The 23,111-nt window shown below is 42.4% G+C and overlaps 1 protein-coding gene across 1 annotated transcript; it reads right to left on the bottom strand.

Annotated features, from left to right (window-relative positions):
* Window positions 1-7,060: 7,060 nt before the first annotated feature.
* LOC139117124 (mothers against decapentaplegic homolog 6-like) lies at window positions 7,061-22,074 on the bottom strand. Its single transcript, XM_070679969.1, has 4 exons — window positions 21,231-22,074; window positions 20,926-20,979; window positions 20,696-20,764; window positions 7,061-7,924 (listed from the first exon to the last, which is right to left on the bottom strand). The coding sequence occupies exons 1-4, from the start codon at window positions 21,646-21,648 to the stop codon at window positions 7,383-7,385; spliced, it is 1,083 nt and encodes a 360-aa protein (XP_070536070.1). The 5' UTR covers window positions 21,649-22,074; the 3' UTR covers window positions 7,061-7,382.
* Window positions 22,075-23,111: the final 1,037 nt, after the last annotated feature.

Below are 23,111 nucleotides of genomic sequence, written 5' to 3'. Positions count from 1 at the left end.
TATATGAAATGGGCATACAACCAGTTCCTCTATCCTTGTGGACGGCTGTGTGCTTTCCTATTATTGCTACATAGATTATGAGCATGGTCTGACAGCCCCCGGGGACAGCCCCTCAGCTGTATGGCGTGTTAAAATGTCTGTGTTGATAGACAATCACAGTTCATACAACAAACGAGGCGATTCAAACTGCCAAGATTTACGTTTCACCATTGGGCGAGAGAACAGAGTGCAGGGCTTCGCCCCCTCTGATAGGGCAAGACCATTGCAAACAAGATGCAAACACTTGGAAACTTACGATATCGAGTTCCGCTTTACGAAATCTACAATGTACACCCCAACACAATGCACCCGCTGTTGCTCAGAAGTTGAAATTGAAGTGGTCGTGATTTGAAGGACAATGGCACCAGGAGTGACCGCCGCACAACTTACATCTCTAAAGGATTAGACGAAATTCCTTCATAAAGCCCGAGCGAATACTCTCCCTTGTTCCAAAAACCTTGTTTAAGATGTACGTGCACTTTATACGATGTGAAAGAACTCTCGGTTCCAAAATATGTTTATCGACCAGATAACTCGTAATTATCAGCGTTATGGCTATCGTAAAAAACACAACACAGGTAATAGCGTATAGGGTGTCACTTTCGGGTACGGTGTACAAAATGCTGTAGATGTATAGAGAACAAAATATATATATATATATACATATATATATAAGAATATAATATATATATATATATGATATATATATACATATATATATATATATATATATATATATATATATATATATATATAATATATATATATATATATATATATATATATATATATATATATATATATATATATATATATATATACATACATACTGATAGAAGATGGAGGAAGTAGCGGGGGAAACGTGCACATATTCCCTTCATGGTGGTAAGAATGATAGCGGGCAATTTGATGACTGGTGTTCAGTTGTGCACTGGTTTGAGAGAAAAATTATGGTTGTTTAAGAAATGAGCAGGACTATGCGGGTCACTACACTAACAGAACTGTGGCTTCGTCTTGGCACGTTGTCTAACTTTTCTTATGGCACCATGGAGAAGTTAATGAGTCAAACTGCAAGACGGACTCGCGAGAAATCGTTGCATTTCTTCTTCAATAGCGTTACCTTGACAACTGTACGTGTGTTTACTTTATAGATTTGGGACATTTCACGGCTCAAATGACCGATTGGTAAAGAAAGACACGCGCTGTTCAGGTACTTTTGGAGAGCATGCCTTGTCATTCAATCCCGGGGGAGCAAAGCGGTGTTTATTTATGCAAATAAGGCATCCCATTAAATGTAATTTACGCGTCATTATCGCTGTGTCGCCCCACTGTGGCGTCAACCTGTAAGGTCAAGGGTCAGCAGGAGCCAACCACTTTTGATTTCACCGAGTGCTATTATGCACAGTGGCTGTTGATTTTAGCGAGCGTCTTATTCAGTGTTCACGCTCGGCTGCACCTTCCGAAATGTGACTTTTTGTTCGAACTTTGTCCAATAAAACACTGGGTTCCAGACTCCAATTAGAGTTGTTAAAGCCTCACTAAACAGCCTCGGGAAAGCAAATACATATCACTTCTTTCACAGAGGGGGGACTTGGGGTTCTCGTTTTCAACGCTTTCCTGAACGGTCCGTTTTTCAAGAAATCTCCAACTTCACCCGCGACGGGAACGGTCCGCTGCATACGTCAGCGTGACGTGTAGTGAACGCTTCGTGTGGCCGGAGGAATACGTGGGCGGGGCCGATGAGACCGGAGCAAAAATCAACGGTGAGATTACCCCTATTGATAAAGCGAGGTACAAAACCACAGCTTGTCAATAGATTTCAGCAGTGGATGACTTCAAAGGCAAGCCCCTCTTAGCCGAAAGCCTTTGTCCGATTTTCTGTGACGTAGAAGCGGGGAGACACGCATGTGTACTGAACTGACCACCGTGGAACAGTCGCCCCACTGCACAAAGTTGTGCACTGTGTGGCTTCTATGGTTGCACACATGTATATACATTGTTACACAAAACCACACGTATGCTGAATAAACAATAACCATGGCGACCGTTTGTACTGTTAGGGCAAGTTTTCGCACATTCTCTGACACTAGCCTAACAGTTCAAAATGCAATTTGTTGAAAAAAGTACATTTTTTGTGCAACTCCATTTAGGCCTGTAAAATTCTCACCTTATTAAGCTTATTCGTGCGTTTCTTTTTGAAGGAAATAACAGTTTTAAAACACCGCACTTCTCATAACATGTAGGGGGAAATACAACTCCGACCGTGTTGTTGAGAATTCCTTTAAAATATTTCAGTCTTTGGTCACGTGCTTTTTCTTTCTCTCTTCGCATCTTAAAAGAGGTTCGTGCCTCCCTTGTTCTTTTCTACCCCGCTCTCACTCGGGTGAACCCTAACTGCAACGTCAGTTATTTGCCTTATTTGGCAAAGTGACAGGTAGCCAATTAGTATTTCAGTACCCGAAATCGCTGACAGATAGCAGAGTTTGGAGAGCCATTTTGCGGCGAGACCATGTCAAAATAGATGCCGTGGCATCGACATCGGCGTGGGAGGTATGAGTTCACCTGAAATTGTATGACAGGTAGCAGACCGTTCGCAAGGCGAGACGACTAAAATACACATGTGAGTCGCCTGCATGACGAGTAGTATGATTGATTACTATTTTCTATGGAACGTATAGAGTCGAGAGCATTTCGCGCCCCTCCCACTTTTCATGACGCCCCTCCTCCCCGAAATTGGTATCCGCTGATGGAGCATTGACAACATAATTGCCCGAAGACCACGTGATAGAATGGTATGTTGATTGTTATCTTGGCCAGTGGACATGGACAAACATCTAAGTAACTTGGCAGTTCCTCGCGGCCAAAACGCTAGAACGCAGTAGAGGTATGCACTACCTCTTGCCCCGTCGATGGCGTTAAGGTCAAAGTCAAAAAGCCTCAATAAACGCCGCGGTGGAATCTAATTCGCGGCTTTACAGTCATTACAAACACCCCGGGATTAGAGTATGGAGGTTCCGGAAAGTGTCGCGAACAAAAGGCTAAAACCCTGTGAACGTCGTCTAGGACACGATGTTTTTATCACAGAGAGTCTAGATATGTTAGATACAATGAACGGCTCTACCAAAACACACCACAATAAGTGTTGAGTTCTCCCCAGAATTTTTTTTTCGCGTCGGGTCACGAACTAGTCGACTAGAGTGGTACGATCTTCGCCCCATTTTTTTCCTGTCGTGCGAGTACAATGCGACAGTGGAAGACCAACAGTGTTACATCATCCATCAAATCCGACTTGATCCTACAAGAAACATGAACAAACGAGGATGGGGAGGAATTACATCTTTTACGATTAGGCGATAAGATAGTTCACTGCGAAACACTCACTCGGCCTGCGTGAACATGTATGGATGCCATGTGTGCCTTGGGAGTCAGCGCCGTATCTCTCGTGTCAAAGGTCAATGTTACCCCGCTTTCTGGCATGATGTACTGAAACAACACCCCTGATCTGGTGTTGTTCGGTGTTGCACAACTCCGTTATTTATTAAGCCATGCTAAATTGAACCCATTTATTGCCGCTGTCGTCACCTGGAGAGAGTTTCACGCCGTTCAAAATTTTGCCACAAAGGTGGCTATCTTTCCTCTCATGCAAATTGTAATACCGAAGCCCTATTTATGTTCAAACTCACAAGCTTTCAGGATTTTCATTTTGGTACGGAGCAAGCATTTCCAGTTACATGTAAATTGTGTACACTTGAACTGAACTGCTTGTAGAGAGGACGTTCACAGCGCGCAACGCGGGCATTTTTCGAGTTGTTCATTGGTCAAACGTTAACATAATACAATGTGCGTTAACAAATCCGCTGGGAATTTATGTTTGTTCCGAGATACGGTACATCGATACCCGACTGAAAATAACGTGACACCCGGATTTTGTCGCTCAGCAAGTGGCGCTAGGTTCTCAAACACACAGTTCCACTTCACCCAAACGAAAAACTGGCCTGAGGCTTTCGAGAACTTCCCAAAGTTTGAAAGTTTGAATATCAGGTCTACCTCGTGTAGAAGGATGTACAATTGTCGGCAGTTAATCCCAAAGAATTTTTTTGAAGAACTTAATAGGTGACCGAAACGTGCGAAACAATTCAGTATAAACTCCAGCCTCTGAGCTTCACTTGAAGTACGCCATTTGGAGGAACATTGTTTATATAACTGTTAGGAAATGTTTATAAAGGAAGTTCGAATTTGTTGTTCCACCTATTAATTCTCGTAAGTTCTGCAATCGGAATACAGTCCCTTAATTAAGAAACTTCAGTTGGGCAAAACACAAACCCTCTCATTGTTCGAGTGAGTCGACAAAACCAACTTCGGGGGGCAATTTGGAAAGGGCCATTCACATAATTTGCCTGGCATTTTTTGTCTTAACCGAGTGATTATGTAAGGTGTCGATTTGTGTGTGGGCATTCGAACAGCGGAGCGCGAGAAAAACATTGTGCAAGTGGAGTAGGGCCCACCAAGGAATGTCGCGGAGCTGACCAATTACGCTTATTAGTCCCTTCAATATGCCGTTACACACCAATGGTCGGTGAACTTTTACATCATGACTATGATCCGCTCTGTTTAACCCTTCTCTGAAGCGCAGAGAGTTTTGGATGGAACGATAAATTCACACTGTATCAGGATGTTTGATCAGAACTTTGAAAATAATTTAGAAATAATTGATTGGCGCATGTCCTAGGGGCTTTGGCGGGGTCAAGTGGATGATAAAGCATGACGTAGCGGGACGTCCAGAGCACAATGGAAGTGGAGGCGCCCAGCTGGTACTTCACAGAACCAGCAAATTGTAGGACGGGTGCTCGTGCCTCGAGCTTGGATCTGTTGGCAAATCCGTAAGACTGGTCAGCTGTACTTTGGTTTCAATTCCATTCTCAGGAACTGGGTTCGCGTTCTTTCCCGCCGCTCGCGACCGGACCACCAAGTTGTGACAGCTTTGAGCAACATCCATCCATCCTCAGATTTCGATGGATTCGCAGGGCTTCAAATAAAAAAATCGGGGGGGGGTCCTGAGCTGGGAGAGGAAGGCAGGAAAAAAAATCGATGACTCCAAACCAAGCATACACGTCTCCTAACAAAATTGGTATCAAATTGGGTAACATTGTGCGACAATCGTGCACCTATTATCACATACTCTGTCAAAGCATTTGATAACTTTGCCAATTTGACTAAGATTAAGTGTCAGAGAGGTCAAAGGCCACCTGTTCATCTGCAACTATTAACTTTTAAAAAAGTATCAACACTTCAGCGCCGTACTCTTTGCAATATTCATCTATGCCAGTCACCTGTCAGTCAACACACTCTCCACTGCAATTCTTTGTGCAATTTCCCTTTCTCCTGTCACACATCTTAATCTAGTTCTTAAAGTTGACTTACCAACTACCCTAATTTTCTAAAATGTGTTCAGTTATTCTGGTGAATATCAAGATGGCATTACGCAATGACAAACTATTATTACTGTCATACCAATGTCGAAACGATGTCCAAGACTATACATTGGACTATAGACCGGGCACATTGCCTCAAATCGATTTGCAATTCTTTCAACATTTTTAATATAAATCCAGAGTAACAACATTTCACATATAATCTTTTTCTCCATCAGTTTTATCAGATATTCTAGCCATATCTAAGATCAGAGTTGAACTCAAAGTTCCCAAACAAGGGGAGTTAATTATGGTCTGTGTGACCTTTGACCCTTGATAAGCTGCCCAGTACATTGCAATCACAAATTAGTACAACAGAAATTCTTGGCTGAAAGTCCGCCCTGGTGCTATTTTGCAGTTTATATAGCCTAGGATAGGCTCACATTTGTTTTATTCTGGCCTACCTAACAATATTAGAACAGAGCGGCATGACAACAACATATTGTATACAGTGGACTTTTTCTATCGTCTCCAGAGTTACTTTGTCATAGATCACATCTAGTACCCCTTTTTCAGCTAAACAGTGTGTTTTTATTACTTGGGTCATTTGGCAGTCTATGATAAAATAAACCTGCCCCAGAGGCACTGGATGGCTAGGAAATGGGCAGGGTAGGATCAGGAGGGGTGGCCACCCTCAACAAGACAAGGATACCGCAACTCAAGCACTGGTTTGACAACCTATACAGAAAACTGTCAGATCGTTAGCAAAGAGAACAGGCAAAATAACTCTGCACTAAAGCAAACTTGACAGAATGGATTTTTGATCAAAAAAGGACGTCCGAACTTGTCAAGATCTTATCTTTATGACTACAATCTCTGCTCATCTACATTCAATTCTTGCTGTTCCAGAATGAACAGAGACCATGCTCTGCCTGCCTATGATAGCAAAGGCTAGACAGCCATTACGAACTATGATGGTTTTAAGACCTGGTTTACAGATGAGCCACCATCACAACACTCAACCTGACCTTGCTTCTCTTGACATATAACCTCTGACCTTTGACCAGCAGTGCCAGCTTTGGGGCAGACATTCCATTACCATTTTGCTTTTCCCCCTCTTTCAGTTTCACGCATGGATGAATCCCAGGTCAGTTTACAGAGAATCTCACAAGGAAATTTTCTCAGAGCTGCCTTTTCCCAGCCTCCCCCAAAAGACGTTCAACATTTCCACTGGCATGTTTTTGTGCGTTTTGCGGCTGGCATATGACAGATGGTGAATTTTTAAGGTGGTTGCCAGGTCACAGATGTCAGCACGCTGAAGACTCACTCAGAGAATGCAAGCGAGGATGCAAGCACACGACATGACAAGTGGGTGCGACAGCCATTCTCACATCGTGATGTGTGGCATGGATCAGCAACACATCCCAGGGTTCACTATCCACAACACTGAAACACTCCCCGCCATCGAAGCAAAATAAAACAGCCTTGGTTGTCGCATCCATCCCAACCCACATGTGTTTGCATCAACATCACGACCGATAAAAGTGAAAAAACCCATTTCTATTCTTATTTTTCTCCTCAAAAGACAAACCAGAGATATAACCAGCTGATTTCAATTAAGATATTAATGGTTTTATTTAAGACGTGTTTGCTTGTCTCCCTTTCTCTGTGACTTAACTCTGTTTTGTTTTTTCTTGCTTGGTTCAGTTGTTGTCTTCTCATATAAAACAATAAAACTGTACATGAGCTTGGCTAGGTCCTAGAACTCTTACATGGTATGATCCAGTGGTTAGCAAAGAATGGGTACATACGGGTCACCATAAATAATTACACTGTAAAAAAACGAGTCTGTCCATATTTACATTATAATATATAATATATATAAAATAAAATATTATATTAAGATTAACTCTAGAAGAGACACTGGGGGCGTCATCGTGGTACATTGAAAATAATCTCAATCCAGCACGGGCATGAGGTTACGAATTGACGAGAATAGCAAGGTCCCCATCCTTTGACGAAGCTTATCCGGACAGAGTTCGGATCGTACGGTCCGTCCATGAATTCCTGGTCTCGAGTCCTCCTTAGCTGGTCCGACTTATCGTAGTCAAAAATTCGTATTGAGAATCCCGGCGACACTTTCCAAACTGTTAACGTTCTCGAGTTGGGGATATCCAGGGTTGGGGAGTTCACAAAAACGGCAAAGTTGCTACGATTATACGCCCACACTCCGTCCGGCTCCCGGCTGACCGTGACGCCGTACCCGATTTTGCCTCTAGTCCTTTCGACAGATTCATTGCGACAGTCGCGATGGAGTAATCCCAAGCACAGTCCATCGCCGTGAGGTAGTTCCTGAAAAATATTTACAGATTGTTCGTAGACAGGGTACAAACGTCCCACACGTGAGCGTAGTTCCCAGTATGCCACATTACACCAATGCATCGGCTTTGAGGCACCAAGTGAATCGTTGAGGTCTGAAATAATCAAAGAAAAAGAAACAAAAAATAGATTATTTCTTTTCTATTCCAAAGTCAGTTTGATTCATACAACATAATTCTTCACCCTGTTGCCCCCTTTTTCCTGTAGATTGGTCCAACCACCATTATTACAAACAATGCAGGCACGACCATTCTTCAATGAAGAGGTTGCGCCAGCACACTTAGGAAACTGAGAAATGAATACAGTTGGGGATTCAATTTCACTTTTTGGATGCAACATGGTGGATTTGATTTCCCTACTGTAAATAATGGCAACCGACCTCTACATGGCTAATAATGCAGTGCACTGTAATTTTCAGAGTACTGAGGTATTTCTTTCTGTTTGACCAGAATGCTATGTAAGTCAGTAGCCCTCCGTGACCTGGAATTACTCAACAGGTCGACCCAACCCACTTGATTTCAAAACAATACGTTTTTGGTGGAAGGTGGGTCAGTGAATATGGTTTTCACACAACATTGTGGAATATTCAATCTGATCATTTTTTTTATTTGTTTGTTGTCGGACGTCTTGTACATCACCTACTATTGATTGGGCTTCACCACTGTCACAGTGGCATGCCCCTGTTGTTTTCTATGGCAAAGTTGCATCTACAGATCTGCCAATGGGGTGAAAGGTTCCTGTGACGCAAGGCTCCACAAATTCCCGTACATCCGACACATATCCCCTTTTCTCCCCCCCCCCTCTTCTCTAAACCTTATCGACGTAATTTTCTTAAGTGAACTGATAACCCAGCCCTTTCTTTTCCATCATCTGCACACCATCACTTCATTTCCATCACAGAACCGCCTTCCCTGCATATTGCCCGGAAACCTTGCATTCATTGAAATGCAATCCGGGTTCGGGAAATCCAACCTAACAAGATTTTTTTCTATGTGACTTGAACCTTAACCAGGTTTCTTTTTTCTCTTTTAACCTGTCTTATTAGAGCAGCTCTTTTTCACCTGTTAGTTCTATTTTGTCCCCTTGTTAAGTTCCCTCTAATTCTGTCCTAATAAACTACACAGCTTCGCTGTAAAAAAGCTACTTAAATTTATCTTATTTACATCTTCCAGTCAAATGGAGACAACATTTCCCTATTCTGCTGTACATAAGCAGTTTGACTGACTCTCCATTAGACTTATTTTCTTGAGTGAGGTGCCTGTTTTCGTTTTCCAACCACAAGAATTTTCCCCAATATGAAAAAACACCTAATCAATGAGTATTTGTCTTAAAACAAATGCATGCAAACAATGTTGCCCCTCGTTGTTAAATGCTGTTCGAAATTCTTACGCTGTTCTAAAAACTGACCAAAATAGACCTCTTACAACGGCCATGACTGTTAAAACGGGGAAGTTTTGGGAGCGATAACCTTGAATCAAACAAGCAAAACTTGTACTAAATTTGCATAGTATTGCCAGCCAGTACATCTGCTGCATTTGGGTCATTTCTGGTTGTTGTCTAGACTATCCGAAACACTGTATTACAAACTATGCAGCCAGATACAAAACAGAAGCCTTAACACGATGAATATTGGTATTTTCATAATAACCACCAACTTTTTAATGATAATCCACAAGATATTACCTTTCATATTTTATGATTTCTGAACAAAAAAAGTTCTCATAGTACTACTGCATCTGAAAATAAAAAGACATGAGCCCCCCCCCCTCTCTATACCCCCTCCTCCCAGGTTGAATTGAAACGCACAGTGAAAGGAGGGCACCCTGAAGATGTATTACTAGTAGTTGGAGCAACCCAACATGTATCCATCACACTGTTGGATCTCCCTGTCTGAAGTATTTCGAGGAAAAATTCTAGCAATTGACACCACCATGACAGAAGATTTAAACAGGCTATCAATCCAAGGCTTTGGGTTTCCAGTGTGCTTGTACTGTTTACTTAGCTGAAATATCATGTCTTCTCACTGCTCTGCAAGATAGTTTCACATGGTATAAATATGTGAACATACTTATTTCACAGGAGCTGAGTTGATCTTTTCTGCTCGCTCCCCGTTCATTCAAGAAATGAAGGGTGATAATTTCACATCGAAAAGTGGCATGGAGATGTAAACTGAGGGTGACAGTGGTTTATTTGTTTGTTTGTTTTTCTCTTGGTTATTTTTTGACGTTACAGCCGGCAAGCGGGGGAAAAGAGTTGCAATTTTAACATAAACACACTTCTACAGAACCCAAGGGCCAGGGCTCGTGCAGAATAGCTTCTCTGCTTGGTTTTGTGTATGCATGTGTTGTACCACTCAACACTGCGGAGGGAGTGCTGGACGTTTGGGGCACCTAAAAGGGTCTTGCCGGGCACAGAATATTTGGAGACTCGACTACTGTGTCTGGGTTCTTTGCGCCTGTTCTCAATCTGAAATCTCACATTTACAGAACTCTGATTGTCTTTTTTACTCAGTTTCTGAATAAAACAATTCTTTCTCGGCGGATGCCTCCGTAACTTGGAGGGGGAACACTCGAGAATTGAGTTCATAAATGGATTGTCTCGTGTCAAGGTGGCTCGTCTCATACGGTCTGTTTGAAACCTCACCACACAGTTATAAACAATCCTGGGAGCTCCCCCCTGACTTGATTACACTGCAGCAGAAGCTAAAAGGACATATTTCCCAAATTGACAGCGGTAATTCTTACATAACGCCTTCTCAATTTCTCTCTTGCAATCTCCACACCATCTCTTGGGCAACACAGGAGTGCCTCTCAGTTGCCCATTGCCGTTAATTGCTTTGGGCTTCCCGGACAGGTTTAATTTTTAAAACGAAGGGCCAATAAAAATCCTCGGTTCTCCACTATAAGCCCACCGAACAGAGGCCTTTTTCTTTCAAACATTTTTGTTTTGGCATGTGAGGTGCACAGAAACATGTCCCCTTAAGTGTCCGATTGTTATTTTTCCCCCTTGCTGGTCCTAAAATAGTCAGCCCCAACTAATGCCAAGTCAAACACACCACTTCAAGAGGTTTGCCAATAGAAGGCCATTACTAGAACCGATGTGCACCGAGGCAAATACACTCCTCAGGTTGAGCTAGGAATCTGTAAAAATCGGACAACAATCCACACACTTCAATTCAAAACTGTACTTGTACCTAAGATCCAACCACGAACATTTCCATACCAGTTGACTTGGAATGCTTTTTTTTTTCGTTCTAATTATTCTTGAAGCCATAGAACAACTCAGCGGTGTCTCCCCCCTACTGTTCAGAGGCAAGGACTATTTGTGTATAAGTAATTTGCTAGGCTGTGGGCCATCGTCACGTCAACAACACCCAGGTTTCATTGAGCGGGGAAACTTCTTGATTGCCACACATAACAAAGTCACTGTTTAAATTTAATCAGTCCACAGGACTTGCTGATTTGAAATTTTTGTAGCGACATTTTTTTGCTGTCAATGTCAACAACACATAGAGATTATTGGGGTGATGTTTATTTCGACGCTGGGAACATTTATTACCCAGCTGACAAGTTCTCCAACCTGAATGCAAACTAACAGACTAAACACGACTATACACCGACTGAAACGATTTGACATCCATGAAGCCTAGAATCCATACATCTCAGCATTTTTGGGGGCTTACAGAGCCCCACGTACACCCCCAACAGATACTAGACTTGTCCCCTTCACACTAGTCTGCAACTCAGTTACATTCAACTACGCAATTCTAAAATTCGATTCAGACAGGCTTGTTGAGATGACCTGGCACAGCAGCGAAACAGATTTGCCTTTCGAAAATAGTCATCCAATGGAATATATGGCCAGAGCGTTGCGAGGTCGACAACGTGGAGAATATAAGACAAGCAACAGTGTTTCAGCAGCCTTGACTGGGCAGATCATATTTGCTCAGTTCAAGCATTGTCTGTGCTGTGTGCATTGTTGGGAAACTGGTCTTTTGACTCCGCAGCTAGCTCCACACACACACACACACACACACACACACACATATCAGTTTAAGATTTCATAACGCTCTCGCGACAGGGCTCAGATAACACACATCAGGCTCTTTATCACTACTGTGGCAAGTTTGTTGAAGATAGTGACAATGATGGAAGGCAAAGACTCGCTCCGTCCAGCAATAAACAGTCACATGCCAACGCTGCAAGCCCTCAAACATTACTCCAGTTGATTAACGCTGACAGTATTCCCTTTAAAGGAATCTGCCCTAGACATCCGTCCCTCGTTCTGAAATGGCCCTCCTGGCTCACCATGGTGGGCAGTTGAACCGACAAACAGGGTTGGACACACTGTGGGGGACAAGAGGGCATCACACCAAAAGTGACACACTGCTCTTTTTAAAAGGGACACTTGCTCATGCTGGAACTAATTTTTTCTGATACTGTTCTGAGCTCTACACTTCCCAGCAGAGAGCAAAGATCACAAAGTGTATATTTGTGTTGACTGAGCTACTGCGCTGTACTGGACATTCCCACGTACAATTAATATTTCCTGTTGGATGCCTGTTTGTAGTACTTCAAATAATACTGTAATGGTTGCTCAGCCAGTGTGAGTTACACGCTGGAGCTCAAGTCAACCCATCATGTGCCGTTATCTTTCTTTTTTGTTAGTTTATTTGGTAGCCTACGATTTGGGGCATCATATAAAAGAACATTACATAAGGCAAGAGAGCGGGGGGGGGGGGGAGAGGGGAGGGGCTCCCTAGGTTTGGCCACCAGGTTTGCCTTGGTGAATGCATTAACAAGCTTGTCTTTATTCTGCCTTCATTTACAACCCCTTCTCTCTGTCGCCTATCATAACATTTGTTTTATCTTGAATATTCCTGGGGCAGCCAGGGCACAGGCTCAACTAAACATCTTGCTCAACGCTACCCACGCCCGCATCCCTAATTTCCCAAAATACACCAGCCCACCTTAACAACTGAACACTGCAGGGTCAAACTGATGCTGAAATTACAAGGGTTGCGTGTGCATATTCTTTGTGCATACACCTTAAAAATCGCTGGTACTCAGTAGCCATATTGGGGAGCTGCCTGCCGCCATGTTCTCTCTGTCACATTCTTTCTTTTGTAAATATGAGGGCTGCAACTTTTCTCACTGACTCTTGTCCTCAACGAAAGTAGGTCATTCTTGTTTCCATGGCGACAGACTTCTTCCCCCAGAGACCAGAAAATCTATCATCATTGTTTCAAATATGACTGACAGGGTGTTTAAAACAAATAACTTTGGGGGTCATGTTCTGGCTAGATGACAATGGCCCTGCCTAGTTTTTACAGTCTCCTTTTTTCCCCCCTCCCTCTTATTAGATGCAGACAGTTTTGTGAAAACTGAAACCACCTCTTTAGGGAGGCTGCATTGTTGTACTGCCCGTGTTCTCAAGTGTGCTGATGGACAGTGGACGACTGGACAGACCCACTGAATAGAGAAAACTTGTGCACATGTTGCCATTCTACACCAAGGACGCCACAAAAGAATTTTTTTTCAAGCAGCTAGTTATACAATACTAGACCAGCTTAGATGAGAAAGATTTGCTCTTTAGCAACCTAATTCCACATGAAAAATGATTCATGAATCTTTTGCTGCACTATGATTTCTGCTATCAAATGGAGAATTTTTCTCAGGAGCACTGTTACACCAACAGGAGAAGGCTGTAATATTCACCAAAGGAACAAGGGAAATATCTAAATTCTTGTCACATTCATCCCTTGCATTGAGAGAGATTCTCAAGCGTCTACCACTGGTAATATTCTCATTGGATTTTAACTTTAATCACATGTCCATATTTGAGTATAAATATTTCTACACAGAACTTGAGAAATACAGTCTGCTACTGTTGAACGCATAACTGATGAAATACAGAGATATTTCCTAGTCAGAAGAAAAGTGACTCCCCCAGTTTCTCAAAGCGTTAGCCTTGTCACAAAAGTCTACAGGAGAGCTGGTACTCACCTTGACATCACAATGTCTCTTTTGTTTTGCTTTGTTTGTTTACTAGTAACCAAAAAATAAGCCAAGCGGATAATGAAGAAAGATTATACAGTGTATTGCCAAACACTCTACCAAACTCCTCAAAGTATGACATTTTTTGTAACATTTTCGGTTTTAGTGACAAATCCTGTCATTTTGTTTATCAATAATTCCAATATCTATCTGAACTGACACTCGAAGTGGCAGCAGCTTTCTTAGGAAAAGTCTGCGTTTTCCACGACTTCAGGTGAAGTGACTCTCATCTTCTTTCCACGTTTGTTAGGCATTTCCCATTTCATATCTGATTGCAATTATGTAACACGTGGTCCTCCAGGGAGAATCATCAACCATATATAAGGGTTGAGTGACACTTGAATCCGTTTGTAAACACGCGGGGTTACATCATTAAGAGCAACAACACAAACAACAAGTTCAAATGTCACGGGGCTATTTTTAGTAACTGGGATCTGCTTTTCATATTATTCAAGGTGATATCAGATAAAAATCTATGAAGTCCCATCTGATGGTGTTTTTCCCGTCTTGTGCACATGCAGGCATGCAATCAAATGTAGATGGGGGTTGTCAGGAATTAAACAGATGTGACAAACACTTGCGAGCACACTGCGGTACTTTGAAACACTCCTCACTGCTCAAGCACTTATTAAGAAATGACCAAAGCGTTTCAAATGAGCATTAGACACATTTATCGGTAATTTTTTCCTCGGTGTACAACATGATCCAAGTGTGTACTGCACACATTGGGATGAGTTTGAAGAATCTCCACAACCTGACCTCCTTTCTCACAACCAAACTAGTTTGAAAAGACTAGCCTTGACTTGCCTGTGGTGAATACACTGGTACAAGCAGTACACAAAGTCTTGTCCAAATATCTGCACATTGAAGGTATTTTGTCACATAACCCCCCCCCTCCCCCTCCTAGAGGAACTCCTCTAAATTCTACGGGAACTACTTTTGAAGTCTTCAGAAAGTTTGGCGTTAGGTTGGGAATATCTGTACTTCAATAAAATACAACTTGGTGTGTTTGTTGACTTTTCCTGACATGCAAGGCGCAAGGGCACTGTTTTGTCAAAGTTCGTGTATCGATCCGATCGATCGATCCGATCAACACGATAGCAGAAGAGCCCACAAAAGTCAAAAACATCAAAATCTGCTCGACCAACCCTGTTCATTCGATGATTTTCATTACTGAATCAAAGATTTGCAATTAAAATTTTATGCAAGTTTTTTTCACTAAGTGATCAATTCTACCATTCTTTAATATTTCACTCCTTCCCTCGCACGAGAACATGAATCAGGAAAGAGCTTAACAGGGTAACTGAAGAAGCAGCGAGACGGCTCTAGTGGGCGACACAGTCCGCCATGAGCCGAGTAAATGCGACCAGCATTATCTGTTATTCTTCACGACCATTCATCCGCACACCACTTTGTTGTTGCCCTGAATGAAACTGCTCTGACGTACCAATCCTGAAGGGTCTTCCGCAAATATTCTCTCAAGAGGTGTTTTCAGGAATCTAGAAACACCCCCTATCTATCTATCAAGAAATCTCCCCGTAGATTCTAGGCCTAGTAACAAACAGTCTCAAAATGTTAACTTTGATAGGAAATTATTGGTTCTGTGCTTTTCCAAATTTATGTGAATGCCATGTGCATGTGAGCATGTACATCTACATGAACAAATCAAAACATACCTTGGGGCCAAATTCAAAAAGCTTGTCTTCCTGTCTTTATTTCCAAAGTCAGTTCAGACTTCTTAAGACGTTTCTACTCCCCACAAAACTAAGTACATGTGAAAAAAAAAAAGCTCTCACATCTTAGGAGCAATGACTTTGTACCATTCAGCTTTTCTATACCTACCCTTTTTTATACTAACTCTGAAGTCTCTCACGACAAAATGGTGGCTTGCAAGTTCCAGCTGGGCCTGGCTTGTTCAAAGACAAAAAACAAAATACCTCGCCTCATTGAAGCCAAGGGTGTTCACAATTGCTGGGTTAGTTTCATTCAATTACGCTTATAGGTCAGTCCATCTAATATCAAAACCTGATAACACTTTTTTTAATCTCTTCAATACCTTATCAGCATTACAACAATGCCTACAGGTGCACAACATCCAATGTTTATAGTATTTTACAATGGGAGTTTTGAAATCATATTAAATCACATTTTTTATAAACTCTTTGGCTAAGAAGCACAATATTGCAGTTACTTTATTTTAATCAGAGTTTAATATGTCAACTAGAGTAAGCTTGAAGGTACCTTATAGGTCAAACAGTCAGCTCATATGCTACTTAGCTATTAAACCCAGTGCAAATTTGTCTAACTGATAAAAATTATGTGAGTGGCTCCAAATCCTAAGCTAGCATGTAGTGCACAGAGCAATTGCCCAACATGTCAGGTCAGCTGTCAAAGTTACTGAGAACTATGTTCGACTCTATTTTCTCTATATTTCTGCTCAATGCGTGCAATGAGTGAGAATTGGAAAAGCAAGACATGGTTGGAAAATCTCAATGGGAACATTTCAAGTATGTTGTTGAAATGTGTGGTCTTTTTCCAAGTAATGAAATCATAATCCAGAAATGACACCTACAGAATTTGGTTGTCCATTGTAAACATATAAACATCACACAATGGTGGCAAAAGATGGTATCAGTATGGCCCTGAAAGAGCACTTTTTAATAGGGGGGGGGGGCGCAAGAGTAATATAAGGGGAGTGTGGGGCAATATGTGAACAGACAAACTTCACTGCTGCCTGAGCGGTGTTAGGAAAGTCATTAGTGACATTTTTTGTTTGTTTTTTTCTTTGAGAGGGGTGGGCCCAATGGAATGCACTTGATGTGGGATAAGAGGTAGTTAACAGGGAACGCTGGGCAAAGGATTGCTGCTGGTCGAATTCTGAGCAGCAGAGGTGACTATGGCAAGGAGAAAATGAACTTGACGATACATAACTATTGACAAGCCTTCCCAACAACTGGACTGAATAAAGTCTCTCCCTGGCTTTGTGAGTTCAGCTTATTCTCCCAACTTCCAGCCCCCACTGTGTTCAAGTGTAAATCCCAGCGAATGGGCCAACTGTGACCGCCAAATACACTATTGTTCCCGATGAATTCCCTATTCTCAGTCTGACGAAAGGCAGCTGGGAGGAGGTAGGGCTGGGTTTTGGGAGGGAGAGGGGTGTCTTTCAAAAAAAAAAATTACCATGCTCAAGGATTGCTGACTACACTCTCTGCCTTGCTGAAAAGGTGACAAGTTTCATTCAGACAAACAGCACACACAAAGTGGAAACCTGAAAATCACATGGGGTAGAGCAAGCAGGACCCACTTCCAAAACTCCGAGAACAGCTCTTTTTTCCCCTACCATTCTTTGCAAAATAAACATGCAAGCCCCGAAAAGGAACGGATGGTTTACCCTTGCATAACTTCCAATGTATTTTGTGTCAGCAAAGGTTGGTTTGGAACAATGTGACAGAAGATACCTACAAAACAGAGCTCTTTACAAAGCAAGTACACCTAAACAAAAGCCAAAACGTCAGCTACTCTAGCTTTGGAAATAAACTTGCATAAGTTCCTTCAGTACATATATCAGAGTGTCCTACACCCTACGTTGCAGATCAAAACATACAAGCCTACACACTCCCCGCACCACCCCCTCCCATATGTTCATGTGTTTCTTTGGTTAATGCTAAAATCTCCAGCCTTAGATGAAAATTGCTCTCACGAACAACTGATTGTCATTTGAGTGACAAGGACCAGCCCACAATACATGAAACATGCCTACTCTGCCCAGAGCACACACACCTATACATCTTACATTCTTTTACTTGTCTTCAAAGACTTCGTCAAATTTATTGTTTCATCTTCATCATCTCATCTTCCTCTTCCTCCCATCTCAGGTAAATATTTCAGGGCCATGATTAACACTGAATACAAACATTTTGAACACTACACAGTGGGTTGTCGAAAAAAAAAACACCACTGGAAATAGGTCAGATGATACTTTAGGCTGATTTCAGGAATGGCTTTCTACCCGTTCACTTTACTGATTGATGGCAAACTTTCAGCCTGCTATTTACTCAACTAGTTGTGAATTTTCGACTTCACTGCACCGCAGGGTTTAGCATAAAAATGGACCAAATGCATTGAGTATGCGTAAGTGGTCTGAAAACATGGTCCGTCAAAGGATAATATACAATACACAATGCTGAGGAGCTCTTGGGGTATTCAAATTTAAATAAACCCCCGGCTTTACCCTTGTATGCAATAAAAATGAAACGTAGGCCCTGACCTCCAGAATTTAAACATGACCAGAGAGAAATGCCGAACATATGATTGCCAGAGATCTTATGCAGTATCTGGCCGACTGAGCAAGACAGCATACTGCAGGAACACCACTTGAAAACTTATGGTTTGTGAATAGTTGACCCTGCCAAGCTGAAGCCGACTTTATACTGCCACCAAACTCCAGCCGACATAATACATAACAGTCATCAGGCATACTTAAACGGGGAAACTGACTGTCGTTCATTTTTAGACGCCGCCAGTTTATATTTTAAAGAGAGATTTCATAACAATTTTTGTGACATTTTCTGTGACAGTTATGGCCTCGTAAAATGCCCAGAGCCACATATCTTTGGCAAGGTTTTAGGTAGGGGACGTTTTATCTTTTTCATCTGTCGCTGAATCCCGATGGAGCAGTTCCTCATATTTTGTTCATCCTGGGTTTTTCTGTGGAAGCTAGGGAAGAGACACCTAGTGCGGCGGTGGTTTTCAAACCACATGTCAGTTCAAAAAGTTAAAATAACATTTAGGGTAAGTGTTACTCCGGACTAATTTAAAACAGGCCCCACGATGATGGCATGCGAGCATGAGCACTGTGGGCAATGTCCTTGGCTATGCATATACAGCACACACACATACACATACATACACACACACACAGCCTCGCTCGCAGTCATGACTGATGGAAAATTAACTCTCATAAGAAAGGTTAGTTACATCAATGGTAAGTGTGCGCCAACTTTTGTAGTCTTTTGACATCCATGCATAAAACATAGTGTGTCAAACCACAATACTAGGTAATTGGTTACTGGTGGGGCCGACCAGTGCGAGTGACCCATCTATACTCTAGCCCGCACTGATAAACAAACTCCGAAGTTCAGGGTGTTAAGCAAACAACGTTTACCCCAGTAGCACTCTGGAGTTTTCAAGGAATTATACCAAGTAGACCGACTTCCTCTGACAAGAAGACTGTCCTCCAGCCACACACTCACCAAAGCCTCCCCCACTTATTCAAAAAAAACCGTCCAAGCTCTTCACACACCCCTCCCCTTCAGTGCAGAGTCCAACTGCACAAATTCCATTGACAATTAATACAACTTAATTAACAAAGCTAACAATAATCCTTTCTGAGTGTAAACTATGCCAAGGTTTGATAGTGCCGAGTACATCAGTTCATCTGACAGCAAAACCTCATCAACAGCAACAGACGTCTTCTTGTTTGACACTTCCTCAAAACACTCTGGCTCTCCCGACTTTCAGGAGGCAGCCTTTGAAAGCAGAGAAAATCCCACACTGAAGATAACTTTGAAACTAGACTAAATTCGAAGCAATCCTTCGAGCGTTTGAGATCGCACTTGCTCAACCCTCGTAATCTGTTGCCATGGTGATATATCAGTGCTTTAAGAAACGGTGATTGATAAACCAACATGCAAAGCGTAGTCGATGTTTGGGGCACTGCTTGGGTGTTTTTCAGTGTTATTAACTAGCCACATGCTTTCCCTGTACCGACTCACTAATCATTAGTGACAAGTTGTTTTAAGCTGAGAAAAGCAGTTAAAAACAATACATACACCGCATTCCGACTGAAACCCTTGGAATATTTATTCCATACAGGTCAAAAATTTACACTTTTGACTCGGTGTCTTCGCGATTTTCTGCGCGCCTTATTTTTTGAGGAGGGAGGGGGAGAACCTATGCTTCAGCTGTCCTCATCATAGCAGCCCCTCCCCCTTTCTGTTGACATTAAATTTGCACCCCAAAAACCTCAACAAATCGCTTCAATAACTTATCAATAATGCAAGATTTTCTTGGTTATTTTATCATAAGTTACAGTTTCACTAGAACTCTCCATCCGAAATCCTTTGAAATTAGGGAACACCCACTTGATGCAAATTATAACCAAGTTCAACTTATATTTTTAAACGATATGGAATTCACACAACAGTTACCATTGCACGCGACAAAATAAACGCTATTTTGAAATTAAAATTTTTCAAAATCGAAATAATGTGGTGACTGGATTACGATAGTTGCTTTTTAATAGCTATCGAACAAGATCAAAGTTTAACTAGAATGTTTATTTTTTTTTCTTTTCGAGATTTCTAGCTGTAATGATGAAGTTAGCTGTACACCGTGATTTGAGGTTGGAAATTATTGCAATGTAAACAAATGTTGAAAAATCCACTTCTTTGGATAAATCGACGACTTGTTTTGAAACGCAAGAATAGGCAAAAACTGTCATTTATTTATTCCGTGGCGGTGACAATTGGCATTGAAAACTACTCAAAAATGACTTAAGTCAATGTACACACTCGATTGGGTGACTTCTCAAACGGGCGACTTTGCACGCTGTACACTTCAGTTCGCGGACAGAATTTCCAAACTTGTTTAGAAGATAGCATTCACAACTGTAAGCTGATCTCGTTTACACTCGACTGCTTGCATAAAATATTCAGCCAATTTCCACCGAAGGAAAGTTCGCCGAGCGGTTCGATCGCGGTCGAGTACGGCAAAGGCAGGGTGAAAGAAGAAAAATAAATGCACACTAACCTGAAAAGTTATGAGGAAAAGCCGTGTTGCTAGCACCCGTTTCAGTGCTCTCAGGAGTTGAGTTACGTTCTGGAAGACAAGCGAAGAGAGTTAGTTCAAAGTATCGTTCCAAAAATCAGGTCAGTTTGGTAGCGGAGTACAAAGTCACACAGAGCGGCTTTCGACGGGAAATCAAAGAAAGATCGCAAAGATTTCAGCGAGGGGCAGAAAGACCGGAACTTTAGACCTACCTTCCAAGTTGTACGATTCCATCGGTAGTTGGCTGTAAGGCGGAGGCGGGCTCTCTGTAAATGCACGGGAAGAAGACAAAAAGGCGTTGAGAAAAAGCTCTAGCATTGAATAAAAACAGACTAGCTGGGAGATAATTACACGAGAGAGGTTAGGCTGATAAACACATAAATAGTACGGCGCCATCTTGCCAATTTGGTATCTTTTGAATGGTGACTGGGGCCTTTCATAGATATAGGGGGTTCAAAGGGGACGCTTCAACGGTGAGCTGGACAAAACTGGGAGCGGAATAAAAACAGACACCTACCTGGGCCGCATAAGCGACTGAGATGATAGGGATTGCAGCAAATTGTAGAATCGCCATCGTCCTGTAGTTTACAGTGTTCGCAACAGAACGTGAGCGACTTGAGTTCAAATGAATGCCTGAGATCCGGCCAGCGAAACAGCTGACACAACACTACTTGAGGGAAAACCGTCCTCCTCCCTATCTGCAGTTCTCCCTTCGGAAATAAAACGCAAGAAGAATTAGCACCACCTTTACTTTCCACGGCTTGAACAAGCAACTCAAGCTGTTTGTCTTTAAGTCTCTTGAAAATAGACTGTGCGATAGATTTCAACTCCAGATCTGCTTCGGTTTCTGCTTCGCCATCCTCCGTGTTGTCACTGTAGCCCGCACGGCACTTCCACAGTCGCCGAATAAGCGCCGAACGTTTGGACCTGAACATGCGACATTCGGTTCACACACACAATTATAACGCTCAGGACTGAACTGGCATTATTCGAGCACTGTTGCAGAAGGATCGACAACGACTCCTTCTCTGATTTCTACAAAGAAACACAAAATTTCCCAACGACGATACACCAAGGATAACGTTAAGTGGCACTGTCGCCAACTGGCTTTCCGGACTCCGCTGAAGATTCTATAAGATCCTTAGCCCAGAGGGCCGAATAAAGCACACCAGTGGATAACGAACGATCTTCCGAACCTGCCGATACCGTGGTTGTGGCCGTCGACTGCGAAATCGTACTGAAAACGGCAAGCTTGTGGAGCAGTGTCAACACGTTTGTAAAGCAGTTCTGGTTTGCACGTCTAGACTCTGAAAACACGGCTGAAATTTACAACACTTACTGCCACACCACTGCTGCCGTTCCATTGGTTTATTTCTATCACGTGGTTGTCTAGACATTTTGGCGCGCCCCGAGTCTAAAATGATTGTTGCGCAAATAACAGCTCAAATTACACTTGGCTGTTACTTCTCCCCCGGTAAAAGTCCAACAAAAATGTTCAGAAAACTTTATTTTACCCCTCAGATCTTAGGAAAACCATCAAGCGCTTTCGAGAAAGCCAAAAACACAGTTTCCAAGCACCTGTGTCAGTCACATGGCGTTCAACAGAGGCAAAGTGGAAAGGTCAGGGGTGAAAACTATAATGTTGTGTGTTTTCAGAGGGTGACTGTATTATGCAGCAACGCTTATCAGCTTGCTACTGATTGGTGCGTCGCCGGCTTTGGCGGAAACCCAACCCACGCTTTCTAAATATCAAATTACGCGTAAATGAGTGTGGCTGTTTTATGTTCAGAACGCAGCTAAAACCATTCTAAATTTTCAAGACTTCGCCGTGTACAGTCTTTTCCCTGCTCCGATAGCGACGATTTTTTTTTGCGGTTTTCGTCGTCAGCGCTGCCGTCGGACTCGGCTCCACAATCAACAATTGTGAATGGGACTCATCGCATAGGTGACTCGTTTTGTCCATTTAAATAGGGGGTCATTATTTTGTACGTTTATTGCGGACACCGATAATTGCGCCGGGCAATTATCAAAATCCACTTAGTTGACATACTGGCTAGAAATTCAACTGTGTTTAACGTTCCAGCTATTCGGTGCCCCAAAGCTTCATGCGAAACATTCGGGCACAAGTTTTCTCGTTGACTTTATTTGGCGTTGTGCTTCTCAGAGCGTAGGCAATGACATACACTTTTGCTCATATCAGATATGTCACATACTCAACGAGCAGCGACTGACGCCAGCGTTCTTACGACTGGGTTCTTCCGCATTTCTCTGGCGCGGATGAAAATCTGTCTCACGCTCTTAATTCTGTTGCTCGAATATCCTGTTTTTTATCGTAGTAACATGTTATCGTCCGTTCTTTCCTTTTAGATAAAAAAAAAACTTGCCAACCGATATGCAA

This window comes from Ptychodera flava, chromosome 18 (genome assembly GCF_041260155.1).
Source record: "Ptychodera flava strain L36383 chromosome 18, AS_Pfla_20210202, whole genome shotgun sequence".
Lineage (NCBI taxonomy): Eukaryota > Metazoa > Hemichordata > Enteropneusta > Ptychoderidae > Ptychodera > Ptychodera flava.
The sequence above is the reverse complement of the archived record's forward strand: the minus strand, read 5'-3'. Positions and strand labels throughout refer to the sequence as shown.

Excerpts from the sequence above, each read along its gene's own strand:
- LOC139117124 (XM_070679969.1), bottom strand. The coding sequence starts at position 21,648 with ATGTTCAGGTCCAAACGTTCGGCGCTTATTCGGCGACTGTGGAAGTGC. Across the intron at positions 20,980-21,230 it reads CAGTCGCTTATGCGGCCCAG|AGAGCCCGCCTCCGCCTTAC; the intron begins GTAGGTGTCTGT and ends GTGCATTTACAG. Across the intron at positions 20,765-20,925 it reads GGAATCGTACAACTTGGAAG|AACGTAACTCAACTCCTGAG; the intron begins GTAGGTCTAAAG and ends CTTGTCTTCCAG.